Source organism: Lepidochelys kempii, chromosome 1, assembly GCF_965140265.1.
Source record: "Lepidochelys kempii isolate rLepKem1 chromosome 1, rLepKem1.hap2, whole genome shotgun sequence".
NCBI classification, from domain to species: domain Eukaryota; kingdom Metazoa; phylum Chordata; order Testudines; family Cheloniidae; genus Lepidochelys; species Lepidochelys kempii.
Genome location: NC_133256.1, coordinates 39192476 through 39206262, shown reverse-complemented (window position 1 = coordinate 39206262; position 13787 = coordinate 39192476). Strand labels below are relative to the sequence as shown.

Sequence of the window (13787 nt, the reverse complement as noted above, 5' to 3'; positions counted from 1 at the left end):
CTGCTCGGCAGAAGATGGTACAATAGGACTGCTAGCCATCCTCATCTCTTGCCTGCCCGGCAGAAGATGATGCAATAGGACTGCTAGCAATCCGTATCGCCTGCCTGCTCACCATAAGATGGTTCAATACGACTGACTGCAGGACTAAAGAGAATGACTTGATCAAGTCACTCCAAATTTAGTCCCTGCGCCCATGTCTGCCCAGGCGCTCCTGATCGACCTCACACAGGTGACCAGGAGCACCTCGGACATGACGATGACGGCTACCAGTCCTATTGCACCGTCTGCTGCCACAAGGCAATGGTTTGCTGCTACTCTGTAGCAATGCAGTACCGCGTCTGCCAGCACCTATGAGACATACAGTGACAGTGAGCTGAGCGGGCTCCATGCTTGCCGTGGTATGGTGTCTGCACAGGTAACTCAGGAAAAAAGGCGCGAAACGATTGTCTGCCCTTGCTTTCATGGAGGGAGGGAGGGAACAGGGGCCTGACGATATGTACCCAGAACCACCCGCGACAATGTTTTAGCCCCATCAGGCATTGGGATCTCAACCCAGAATTCCAATGGGCAGCGGAGACTGCAGGAACTGTGGGATAGCTACCCACAGTGCAACGCTCCGGAAGTCGACATTTGCCTCAGTACTGTGGAAGCACTCCACCGAGTTAATGCACTTAATGCACTTGGAGTATTTTCTGTGGGGACACACACACTCGAATATATAAAACCGATTTCTAAAAAACCGACTTCTATAAATTCGACCTAATTTCGTAGTGTAGACATTTAGAGACTAACAAATTTATTTGAGCATAAGCTTTTGTGAGCAACAGCTCACTTTAAAAAGAAAGTGGCAATTCTTCAACAAAAAAACTTCAAAAACAGACTCCAACAAGAGACTGCTGAATTGGAATTAATTTGCAAACTGGATACAATTAACTTAGGCTTGAATAGAGACTGGGAGTGGGTCATTACACAAAGTAAAACTATTTCCCCATGTTTATTCCCCCCACCCCCACCCCCCACTGTTCCTCAGACGTTCTTGTCAACTGATGGAAATGGCCCTCCTTGATTATCACTACAAAAGGTTCCCCCCGCCGCCCCCTCGCTGGTTGCTTGGTTCTTTTCATCATCTGGAGTGTTGATCTGCTCCCAGTCCTGCTGATGCAGGCTGGGAGTGCAAAGCATCTGCTTATATAGGATCCAGCAGACAGTGCTGCCACTGATTGCTCTTGTCAGAGAGCATTTAACAGCGTCGTTTGCTGGATGCCATGCCTCATTGCAACCAATGGACATCAGCTTCAATTCTGTACCAGCTTTCTCCTTGCTCTTCCAACACTGCTTTAGATAGTGTGAGAACTAGCAGTGTTAGGGCCCTCTTCCTTCCCCAGGATAGATCTCCTGGACCTACAGCACTAGCTTCATCTTCCAATTTGCAACAAATGGGGAGAGGGTGAGGTGTAGGTGAACTCTCCCTTCCTCTTACCAGTCTCCCTAGCCCAGCAGATCCCACCAACCCAACAACAGCTGCTTGCAGCCAGCCAGCCAGCATCTCTCTTCAGCCAGAAATCCACCCTAGCAGCTCGTCTGATGCCTAGCCTTGCTTCAGGTCAGTAAGCAAAGAGGGAATCAACATAGGATTTGGGAGGTGAGAAGCTGAGGTGAGATACAGGAAGAATTAGTGAGGATAAAAATGGAATTCTTTGGGAGGGGCGTGAAGGATGAAATTTTGGATGTGGGAAGAGAGGGATTTATTTTGGAAGTGGAGGAAGTGATAGTCTTCTCTTTTGGGAGAGGAGAACCTGACTCATAAGGATACTCCTGGAGGACAGTGTTGGTTTGGTTGTGGGAAGGATACCCGAAGGTCTTCCTACAAACCACCCACCTGCAAATGCTCCGACCCCCTAACCTCCCTTACTCTGTCTCTTATTTTCTTTTCCCCCATTTTTGCAAATTGACTGACCAAAGGCTATTACCTAGATCACTTTACCCTATTATTCAAGCAAGAGATTTGAACATACAGTACTGTGCCAATAGTCTTGAATACAGAATAAAATGCCTATCTCAAGTCACTAATGGCATTGAGGCAGAAACTTGAGAACTGAATGGGAACAGACAGAAAGGAAGCCCATAAAAACAAGGGAGGTACTATGGACATTCAACTTAACATGATGATAGTGAATGTTGATTTCAGATCCAATAAGTTCCTTACCGCTGAGTTGGTTATTTTAAGATTTGGCATGGTACCACCACACAGAAATGCCATCAGCCCTTTACCTGGCAATAAACATCAATATCGTACTTTAGAGTCTTTTCTCATTTATCTATCACAGTATTATTTTAATACACACAGTACCTCCTTGTATGTGTAATGAGCTATCTGTTAATCTGTTGAAGTTTGTCCAGACTCTGTAAGATTATATGTTTGTTTTTAAGCTTTCAGAGTTACTTCAATCTTTGTGAAAAATCAGCTGTCAAACAAGAGAATAAGTGGTCATAAATATAATTTTTAAATGCTTAAATCTGTAAAAAGGGTATGGGGGGATATGGGCTCTTCTGATTTCAGTTGTTTCAGTGTAGTTACTCCAAATTTATACTAGTGAAATGCAAAACCAGAATCTGGCCCTAACTCTAGCACAGTGGTTTCCAAACTGTTTACTAAGGTGACACACCAACTGCATTTTCTCTCTTTTGAGGGGACCAGCCATTACTCCTGCCAGGCCCCGGCACCCCCTATAATCTGCTCCCCACACTACTGCTTGCTGCGTGAGAGCATGTGGGAGTTCTTCTGGGGCATGAACAGGCTGCTTGCTGGCCCAGCTGTTTCCGCCCACGCTGCTGCTGCCCTTGCCTGGCTCTAATTCTCCGCACTGCTGCCCATTGCCCAGGGGAAGTCAGAGCAGGATCCAGGCAGCAACAAGCAGACAGTCAGCATCCTTTTCCTGTCCCACCTGTGCCCAAAGGTGCTTCCTCCATGTTGCTGGTGCTGCCACCCAGACCCCGCTCCCCATAGTGCTGTCTGCTGCCCAGGAGATGTAAGAGTAATGGGATAGGGGGCTGCAGAGGGCAGCTCTAGGACATGCGTGACCAACCTAGACCCTTCCTGCAACCTACTGGTGGGTCGGGACCCATCATTTGGGAGGCAATGCTCTAGCACATGTGCTGGGTATTGAGACTACGAGGGACTTCTAAATAGTGTGAGAGTAAAAATAATAATATGCAGTTTTAGGGTTATGTGCTGTCCACCATCCACTGTGGGGATTTCCACTTCTATCAGCAGGAGTTGGATAGAGATTAAGAGCAGCACATGGCCTCAACTTTATGGTGAAACTTATGATTTTTCTACCACTAGTGGGCATTCTTGCTCATTTTAGAAATCTCTCCAAGATGGGTAGGGTTGTGGTGAACAGGGTGTGAAATGTAAAAAGCACTAACTATCAAAATGAAAAAGAAACATCAAACAATGATCCAGAGTCACTTTCTTTGCTGAGCTTCATAAAATATAGCTGGGTGTGGCTTTTATATACTCAGCTATAGTTGAAATGTATGCTTGTTATTAATACATTTCACTCAACAGTGTAGATGATTTCTGTTGTCCTGCCCACTGGTTCAGTGGTGAAGTGTTTAGTGCTACCATGTAGGGAACTAGTTTTCATCAAGTTCTAGATGGTTGCAAAAGGTGAGAGTTTCCCAAACTTAATATGATCCACTCTAGAGTGAGGAAGAACTTTTGTGCCTCTATTATGGCAGTGCCTAATGAATGATTTGAGTACTAATTTATCTGATCATGCCATGAAATATCCTCTCATCGGCCAATCATTTATTTCTCACTTTAGTAGGATCAGTAAAGCTGAAAAGTTCTGTTTAGGCTCTCCTGAAATGGAATTTTTCTTAAAATCCCTTTCTGCAAAAAGTTTCGTGTTTTTAATGTTTCATCTCTTTTTGGGATTAAACTTTTTCTTAAAAACATGAAAAGTGTGGAAAGGTGTCCCCCTTTTCAGCCAGCTCTATTTGTGACCCTTAGTCATGGTGCTGTGTTGACTGTAGATTCCATGCTTATTTGGGCAGGAACCAGGTTTATACATATTTTTGTGAAACATCTCATTTTGGGGTGACTGAAGAAAAAAGTACAAGTCTTTAAATTGTTTTAAAGATCTGTGTCAGACATTCTTTTCCTAGGCACCCCTTCCTCAATCCTGCATCAGTTCCACCTTCACCATAGATATCCAGGTTTACACCACACTAGCTCCTTGGGTTTTCAAAAACTGAGTACAAGAGGACACATGAGTCTCTCCACTGTGAGTCAAACACTCGCCTGTTTGTGTCTGGGGAAAGGGAGCAAACTGATCTGCCAGTAGTGACACCCTTTGGTAAAGTGCCTTCATGAGGCAGGCAGTATAGGGTTGACCTTAACTAACTACCTCGAGGTATAAATTACAGTGCCTTAGCTCTCTCAGTATACAATCCTAGTGAAGACATCTTGTTAGCTATCTCAGTGTAAAAATAGTCCTTTCTTTGCAGTGAAAATTGAAAACATAGCCTATGTGACTTGCCCAGCATTATATAGGAACTTAGTGAGAGCGGCTGGGATAGCATCCAGTTCTCCTGGGTGGCTTTCAACAGTCTTAACCATGAGACTATCCTTTCTGTCTTTGTCCAGTGTCACTGTTTTCCAACCCCTCTCCCCAGTGGCAGTGTCTCTCTATCCCATGGCTCCTTTCCAGGCTTTGTCCCAATCTGCCGAGAAACCGCACCCAACTCATAGGCGCCAACTTCTCCTGGCGCCAGTGAGTGCTCGTGCCCTCCACCCAGCCCCGGCCCCACCCCGACTCCACCCCTTCCCCGCCCCCATTCCAACCCCGTCCCCAAAGTCCCCGCCCCAACTCTGCCCTCTCCCTGCCCCTGTTGGACTCCTTCCCCAAATCCCTGCCCTGGCCCCGCCTCTTCCCCGCTTCCTCCCCTGAGTGTGCTGCATTCCTCCTCCTCCCCCCATCCCTCCCACAGCTTGTTACGCCGCAAAATAGCTGTTTCGCAGCAGCAAGTGCTGGGAGGAGAAGCGGGGAAGGCGCGCTCAGGGGAGGAGGTGAGGTGAGGTGAGCTGGGGCAGGGAGCTGCCGGTGGCTGCAGAGCACCCACCAATTTTTCCCTGCGGATGCTCCAGCCCCAGAGCACCCACGGAGTCGGCGCCTATGCCCCAACTTACTCCTGAAACTCCAGCTTTGCAAATCACTTTGTAGAAATCTACAAGCTACTGGTAACCAATTCAACTTGCAACAGCAAAGATTGTACAGCAGTTCTCTCCTGTCTCCTTCACTACATACGTACCTGTCAACTTCTGTAGCAAATGACGCCGGGGTCCTACAAGCAACAGCCTCATTCCCTGTTAAAACTTGAGTCATTCCCAGAGCGCCATTTCTCCTGTGCACTGAATGAGGCAGGGATCCCTTGGAAAAGAATAAATAAAAATGCATAAGTGGGGGTGAATGAAAGTTGCACAGGCAATCCTAAATCTGACATTTCCTAACTTTGGAGTACTTGACTTCGCAAATTTAAGTGTTTTTTTTAAACATGGGGTGGGTGGGTGTGTGTATATGTATATGCTACTAGTGCTGAAAGTACTTTATATCTACCCAGACAGTCCTTAAGCACAAAGTTTTATATTATTGAAACAAACTGTAGGAATTTATATTTTGGAACAGACCAAATACATTTTTTCACTCCTGTTTTAGGAATGACAAATTATTGTGAAAGATACCGTGAAGGAATGATACATGTTCTGAACACCTTTGGGCCAGTACCAGATTTTTCAGGTGAAATTGAGCAGCAAATCAGCCAGGTAAGTGTACAAGACTGGATTGATGTGATGTCATAAGGACAATCAAAATAACAAATGTTGGCTTTAATTTCTTTGAAGTGATCACTTGTTTGAGTGACTCTTCGAAGTGCCTCTGATCTGTATTTCACAGTGGGAGTATACACTTGCACTGATTGAAAATGCTAAAATAGAATTCACATAATGTAAATCCCATTACAAAGCGTTTTGAGATCTATGGATGAAAAGTCATAGAAATGTAGGACTAGAAGGGACCTAAATAAGTCATCTGGTCTAGCCCCCTGCACTGAGGCAGGACTAAGTATTATCTCTGGACCATCCCTCACAGGCGTTTGTCTAATATGTTCTTAAAAACCTCCAATAATGAAGATCCCAGAACCTCTCTAGATAATTTGTTCCAGTGCTTATAGAATCATAGAATATCAGGGTTGGAAGGGACCTCAGGAGGTCATCTCGTCCAACCCCCTGCTCAAAGCAGGACCGATCCCCAATTAAATCATCCCAGCCAGGGCTTTGTCAAGCCTGACCTTAAAAATATCTAAGGAAGGCGATTCCACCACCCTGACATGACATGCTTACCCTTAAGTACTATCTAAGAGCTACGTAGCCTTATTATAAGCTTTTCACTATGCCTTGGTAGAACTCTGAGAGCTAGTGTAGACGCATCTCATAGTGTTCAGAGATAATTAGTGGTTGTACACAACAGTAAGAGAGCTGCTTTCTGTAGGTTTTGTTCCCATCTGTCTGTTCTGATGAGCTGAACTTGGAGGTCTGATTGTTGGCATACCTATGTGACAAGTTATGAATAATATTTAATAACAGTTTCTTGTTTTTATTCTTGTATTTATATATTCTACTAACTAAAACCCTAATCTGCAAAGCAGTTAGACGGCTAACCTGATTATTCACATGCTTAAAGTTAAGCACCTCCTTGTTAGGGGGCTTATCCCTTCACCCACTTACTTCCCTGGTCCTTCTCGCATGAACAGAGAGCAACAATACCCGAAGTCCAAAGGTGCAAACAATTCGATGTTTATTGGGGTGAACTTCCAGCAAGCATGATTCCAGTTTCCTTCCTTAGTATCCTCCTTCCCAGCTCTGACACCACAAAGCCTTACACCTGTGTCCCTGTTCCCATTCCTACCCTTAGCCAAACATGATTCCAACTTCCTTACCCCCATTCCCTGTTCCCATTTCCCCCTTTAGCAAAACATGATTCCAATTTTCTTACCCCCATTCCCTGTTCCCATCTCACACACCCACATGCCCACCCCCACCCACACCCAGTCACTTCCTCATTGACTACAGATTATATAGTAAAACTTGAGTTCTGCTTAGCTATACCTTAACCAATCATTTTCCTGAAATTTAACTAACCAATCCTAACATATTGTAACATGATTATGTAACCAATTATATCCCACCACCTCAATTAGTTTACACCCAGCAAAATTAATTATACAGCAGACAGGAACAATCACAGAACCAGACAGAGATTATACAGACAAACAACAGCAAAGTGGGAACTATAATGACAAAACAATACAGAAGTGAGGATTTCACATCCCAGCTATTGATAAGTGAGTTCTTGCCAGACAGGATGCTATCAAACTAAGTTTCCTTTTACATTTTCTAGGCACTTCCCTTTCTCTGGAGGTGATAGGAATACAATCCTGTCCTGATAGTGCCTAACAGCTCAATAACACCTTATTTCAATGTGACTAGTTTGGAATGTGAGGAGGTGACCGGTCGCTTCCCAGCTTATGGCTGCCTCTGCTGCTTAGCCAAAGGCCTGAGCCTAAGCACAGGGCCTCAGACTGTCACAGTAAGAGAAGGCCCTTACACCAGCAGACAGTGATTTTGATTCTTTCTTTTATACCTCTATCACTAGCCAAGTGATAAGAATACACCTAAATTCTTAGAGTATAGGCCTTTACAGACAGGCCTGAATATCTATATCCTAACACTCCTTATGTGCATTGCTGGATTGGGGCCCAGGTTGTTTATCTTGCATCTGAGTTCTTCACCAGTGTGATTTCAAATATATAATCACCCCATGGGTTTATTGCTGAATCAATATAAATCAGGAAGCAACAATAGATAGCAAACTATGCCTTTCCATCTATCATCCTTCTTAATGCCTCTATAAATGAAAGCACAAAAACAGAGTTTTGTGATCTTCTCAGAGTGCTATATTCCCATTTGGCCTCATGCTGATTCTTTCTCCTTTTTCCTTGGGCTTCATCAAAGACATGGACAAAACTAGGCTTACAAGGAACCTTCCCCAATGGCAAAACATTAAACACTTTTTATGCTGCTTTCTGCCCCCCATGTTGCTCTAGAATAACTGCAACTTGTGAATTATTATTCCTGGCAACAACAGTGCTGCAAATGACTTGGGCCTGAGTTTTATCCAGCTTCTGTTATATTGCTAATTGTTTATCTTTTAAATTTCTGAACTGTGGGCCGCTCCTTTTGGCAAAGATGGCATGGGGTCTGCCTCTGCACTTTCAGAAATACTTCCCTCTCTAAGAGCACATCAGTCAGTAACATGCAGCTGGCACGAGCTTATTACCTACTGTTGCTCTTCTTGCAGTGATTCATTTAACATATAGATCTTCAGGTCCTTAATCCTTGCACTCAAACACTAGGGTCCACTTTCCTGCACGTTGTTTTAGGTATTGTTTTTTGCCTCTAGGTGCAGCCTGCCACCTTGTCATGGTTTCTAGCACTGGAAGCCCATTTAATAATTTCAGCCTGCTCCTGACCCCACGCTTGCAAAAAGTGATAGCTTCATTTCTTGGATGTGCCTTACCTTATAATTTTATGTCTCTAAGGCTGCACTCCTAAAAAATGACACCTTCATAAACGTGGTTTATGAGGAGTAAAAAAAAAAAATCAAGTCTTCAAACTCCTACATGTGTACTTGGATTAGAGCACGTATCTAGCTGCCTAAAAGGCCAAGGCTGGATCTCCTCCTTCCAAGTTAATAAAAGGGTTTTGTCAGAAGGACTTGACAGCTGCCTGATGGGCAAACCAAGCAGGGTTAATGCCAAGTTGCTGCTGATAGACTTACATGGCCCTGTGTGAGAGCTGGTGTATACTAGAATGTTAGGTTGACCTAGCAATGCTGCTCAGGGCTGTGAGAAAGTTAAATCCCTGAGAGATGGAGTTAAGATAACCTAAGCCCCAGAGGTAGACAGCACTGGGTTACCAGAAGAATTGTTCCATCAACCTCGCTGCTGGCTCTCAGCGAGATGGATTTATGACAGTAATGGAAGAACCTCTTCAATCACCATAAGAAGTGTTTACATTACAACACTGCCATGGTAGCATTTCTAGTGGAGACACACAATATTAGGCTAGAATGTTCTCCAAACTACAGTGAAAGGTGAGAGCTCCCACCTCCAAGTACTTCAGGTCTTTCTCACTGTCCACCCTGTCAGATCCTCACTGTCCACCGTAGAGATTAACTAACTTCTAACTAGTGGATTGGACAGCCTGCAAAAAGGAAAAAAGGTATGAATTAACGGTATCCTCCTTTCCATGAAAAAGAGGCATGTTGGCCTTAAACAGGCAACTAATGGCCCTTGTGACCCTACTGTCTGTTGTCAACAGAATCAGAACCTGTATGACAATTACCAGCATGGATGTTAATCTGAAGAGGGGAGAAAACCGACAAAAACAATCTTGGTAAGAAATTTCCAACATGCAACAGGAGGTTTAATCTTCTGTTTTCTTTATTTCAGGCCATGAGTGAAAAAACTCCAGCTGATCCAGAACATCTAAATGCCAGGAGAGCAGGGAGAGATGAATGTCTGATGGGTCTTGCCAAATTGAAAAAACAAATGAAATCCAACTGAGTTGCATCCTCTGTAATACACAAAGGCAAATTATCGGCAGGTCTCCACAAAAGTGGTTGTTTCCATTTCCACAGGCAAAAGTCTGTATTTGCAGAACAGGTGACTCAATATGCAAGCAATGATTTTTGCCCTTGTGCGAATGCAGAGACTGATTCAAAATGTGATCCAAATTGTCATTACGTTATTAATTTGTGACAGGAACTGCTTAAGAAACTAATTCATAAAAAAACTTTTTATCTGATTATTCTAAATGCTTTAATACTAGCTTATGCAGATTTTGTTGTAGCCCTGTCAGTTCCAGGATATTAGCGAGACAAGGTGAATGAGTGAGGTAATATCTTTTATTGGGCCAACTTCTGCTGGTGAGAGAGACCTGAAGAAAAGCTCTGTGTAAGCACAAAAAACTTCTCTCGCACCAACAGAAGTTGGTCCAATAAAAGATATTACCTCACATACCTTGTCTCTTTAATACTAGCTAGCATCAACATTATTAATACTGTATAACAGACAGGCAAACAATAGCTTTTAAAATTGTACATTTGATAATCTTGCTTGGAGATATGTAGCCTCAGCAGCGCTTGCATTTGCTGGGGTCCAGGAATGGGCAAACATCAGCTGTTTGTCATTATGGGACAAATTCTGCTCTCCATAACCTTCTGGGGGCATGATGAGCTCTGTCTAACTTGACTGCATTGGGGTTAGAGGAGAATTTGTGGAATGCATACAGGGAACGTCCTTGCACCCCTCCCAGGGAGAATAGGAGAGGGGTCCACTGGTCATTCTCTCCACAGAGTAGGAGCACGATAGCTTCAGGGGTTGCTGCAACCCAGCTTTGTAGCTGTTCACAATCTTGGTGAGAGAATTACTTTTTCCTTCCCTTCCCCCCTCCCTTAGGCACTTAGATACCATGGTGATAGGCAAGGCATAAGTACCTGAATCGAATAGAGCAGAATCCCTCCCTGCCCCCCAGCTCCTATAGAATTCATCAGAGCCTCACCCAGTTTTTCAGGCTGTGCGCTTGATAGCCCGTGACTTTGCCCTGACCAAAGTGAGAAGTTTGATGTCACAGTGGTTTATTGCTACCTAAAATAAATGTGTCCCATTTAGGCCCTCTCTAGAAGAGATAAAAAGGTGGTTAGAGTTATTTTTAAATTGTTAGCTAACTTAAGAGGCAGTAGGGTCTAGTGGACAGGGCACTGATCCGAGACCTGGGTTCTCTTGCCAACTGTGCCACTGACATGCTGTGTGACCTTGGGCGAGTCACATCTCCTCTCTGTGCCTCTGTGTCGTCTCTCACCCATTGTCCATTTAGATAGTTCATTCTTTGGGACAGGGACTGTTCCTTGTTATGGGTCTGTATAGTGCCTAGCATGGTAGGGCCCTGATCTTGATTTGAACCTTTGGACACTAGTGTAATATAAATAATAGATAAGAATGATTTGAAACACCACATAGAACTTAATGTAGCCACTGCTTAACATCTTCAAATTCCAGTAGCTGGTCATATTGTAACCTAGATTACCACATAATGCACAAGGTGTGAAGCAGTGGCACTTCAAATCCTGTTAGCAAATATAATTTTAAACACCTTTCTCCCGATTCTAGACAAGGTCATAGGAGGTTTTAATAACTCTTTTTAAACATAAGATTAGTTCCTCTTTGCTATATGCATGTCCACAGTAACAGTCTCATTATGTCTTAGCTGGTTAGTTGCTCTGCGTTAGCTTGTTTTGAAATCTTTGAAAATCTATCACATCATCAAATATCTGCCTCCATTTCTGTTCTTTGCTTATGAATAAAAGCTTGTAATGAAATATGCTGACTTCCACAAAGGTCCTGTGTGATATTTTACTGGTTACACTCAGAGCTGTAATCACAGTGGGGCAAGTGGGGCAGCCACCTAAGGCACAAAGCTGCGCAGGCGACTCAGGCCATTGACACCAGCCACAATGGGGCTCGATGGGGCTAGCTCTGTATGGTGAGGCTCAGGGAGGGAATGCCACCTTCACCTCCTGACTCACCTCAATGGACCACCCATCCTGTCTGGACTGGGCGGGGGTGCAACCAAAAAATCAGTGGGGCACATGACACTGCGTGTCCCCCACTGCGTCGCCTGGGGGGTGCAAATATGGTTGCTCACACTGGGTGCTAAAATGCCTAGTTATGACTGTGGTTACACTGAACATTGGTTTGAGATGGTGTACTCTGTTAGGGGTGTAAGTGTGCTGATTTAAAATGTTGCTGAGGTCAGATTGGAATCAAATCGTCAAATCTGAGAAATGGATGCTAGTTACCAAGTATGCACTATTGTCACCTAGTGCAAGTGCGAGGCATTTAATAGCAGTGAGTAACTTCCTGTCAAATTGCCTCATGGAAAGCCTGGGAAGGAGGGACACTGCAGAACAGTGGCCAAAAAGGGAGATACTATGGTGTAGGATAGAGCTCTGGGGAGTGACGGTATCAGTGTGATTCCAATATCTCTGCCTCCCATCCACTCTGAAAATACCACTCTTCGAGTGTTTGCTCATGTCGATTCCATTCTCATGTGAGTGAGTGCCCATGTGCGCAGTCGTCGGAAATTTTTTCCTTAGCGGTATCCGTAGGGTTAGTTGCGGGGCCCTCTGGAGCACTGCGCTCATGCACCAGGATATCAGGCACCGCCAGCCCTACCTCCTCTCCGTTCCTTCTTACCACCCGTGACAGTTGCTTGGATCAAGTGGATAGGGGCTCTTCCCGCCTTCCTTTCTCAGTGCCCTGTAAATAGTTTGTTTACAGTTAGTTGTTAAGTAGTGTAGTTAGTGAGTTAGAGTCCCAGCGGGGACTTTGCTCTAGGCAGGGCATCCCCCAGTCTCCGGGTTTTAAGCCCTGTTCTGCCTGCAACAGAGCTTGCTCTTACTGAATCTTCGCTAGACTCGTTAATCTCCTCAAAGAAATGTCTTTGCTTGGCAAATACTGCTTTAAATTGCCGAACGTTTTCTTCTCGAATTTTTCCGGTGAATGCATCCTATTTTTCATGGTGCATCGTGTGGTAGGGCCAATGCACGTTGTGCTCCTTGGGAGCAGCAATCATTTGCTGGCAAATAGCAGGCATTGAATTTGACCTTTTACCTCTGTGAAAAAATATAAATTCTCCCATTTGTCTTGGAAAACTCTCTTTTCTTCCATGAGTGTTCTTTTTTGCAAAGAAGTCATTTCCAAGAGGTTTTAATAAAATATAAACACCACAGTAATGCACCTCACTCAAAGGACAAAACCTGCATTTACTTTTAGAATTCCTTCTGTTAAAGCCCCCCGCTCTGCCCCTGGCTCTGCCCCCGCCCCACCCCTGCCCCGCCTCTTCCCACCCCAACTCCACCCCTCCCCACCCCTATTCCAACCCCTACCCCAAATCCCTGCCCCGACCCCGCCTCTTCTCCGCCTCCTCCCCTGTGCGCGTGGCTCCCTGCTCCTCCCCCCTCCCTTCTGGAAAGTGCTAAGCACCGTCAAACAGCTGTTTGGCAGTGGGAAGTGCCTGGAGGTAGGCAGAGGAGCAGGGATGCGACATTCTGAGGGCGGGTGGAGAGGGAGGGGAGTTTGGCGGCCACAGGAAATAACTCCGGGGTGGGGCAGGGGGTGAGGGGAGCATGGCGGCTGCAGGAAATAACTCCGGGCTAGGGGGGGAGCTTGGCAGGCCGCAGCAAAGCTCGGTGGGCCGTGTGTTTGAGACCCCTGGTCTACATGGCCTGTCTATATCCCAAACAAGCACAATTTGGACCTGGCAGTCAGAGTACCAGACCACATCCAGTCATCACTGGAATGGTGGTTGGACCCTGGGTCAGTGTTGGAGGGAGTTCCCATCGCAGTCCCGTCCCTGTCGCTGACCCTGGCTTCCAACGCCTCAGACCTGGGCTGGGGAGCCCATGTGGGTGAGCTCATACACAAGGCCGCTGGTTGCGGGATGATCACTCCCTCCACATAAATGTCAGGGAGCTCAGAGGGTTCAGTTGGCCTACCAGGCTTTCTGGTCTCACTTCAAGGGCAAAGTGGTACACGTCCTGATGGACAACACCACCGTGATGTTTTATATCAACAAGCAAGGCAGAGCCAGGTATTCGGCC

At 45.3% G+C, this 13787-nt stretch overlaps 1 protein-coding gene across 6 annotated transcripts in view; it reads left to right on the top strand.

Moving 5' to 3' along the window:
- The window catches only part of CRYL1 (crystallin lambda 1), an 81580-nt gene extending 70076 nt beyond the window's left edge, over window positions 1-11504 (top strand). For all 6 annotated transcript variants that reach the window (XM_073339680.1, XM_073339671.1, XM_073339688.1 and 3 more), the window contains 2 exons: window positions 5724-5830; window positions 9577-11504. In XM_073339680.1, coding sequence (XP_073195781.1) covers window positions 5724-5830; window positions 9577-9690 — 221 coding nt within the window. In that variant the 3' untranslated portion in view covers window positions 9691-11504. The remainder of the gene's footprint in view (window positions 1-5723; window positions 5831-9576) is intronic.
- Window positions 11505-13787: the final 2283 nt, after the last annotated feature.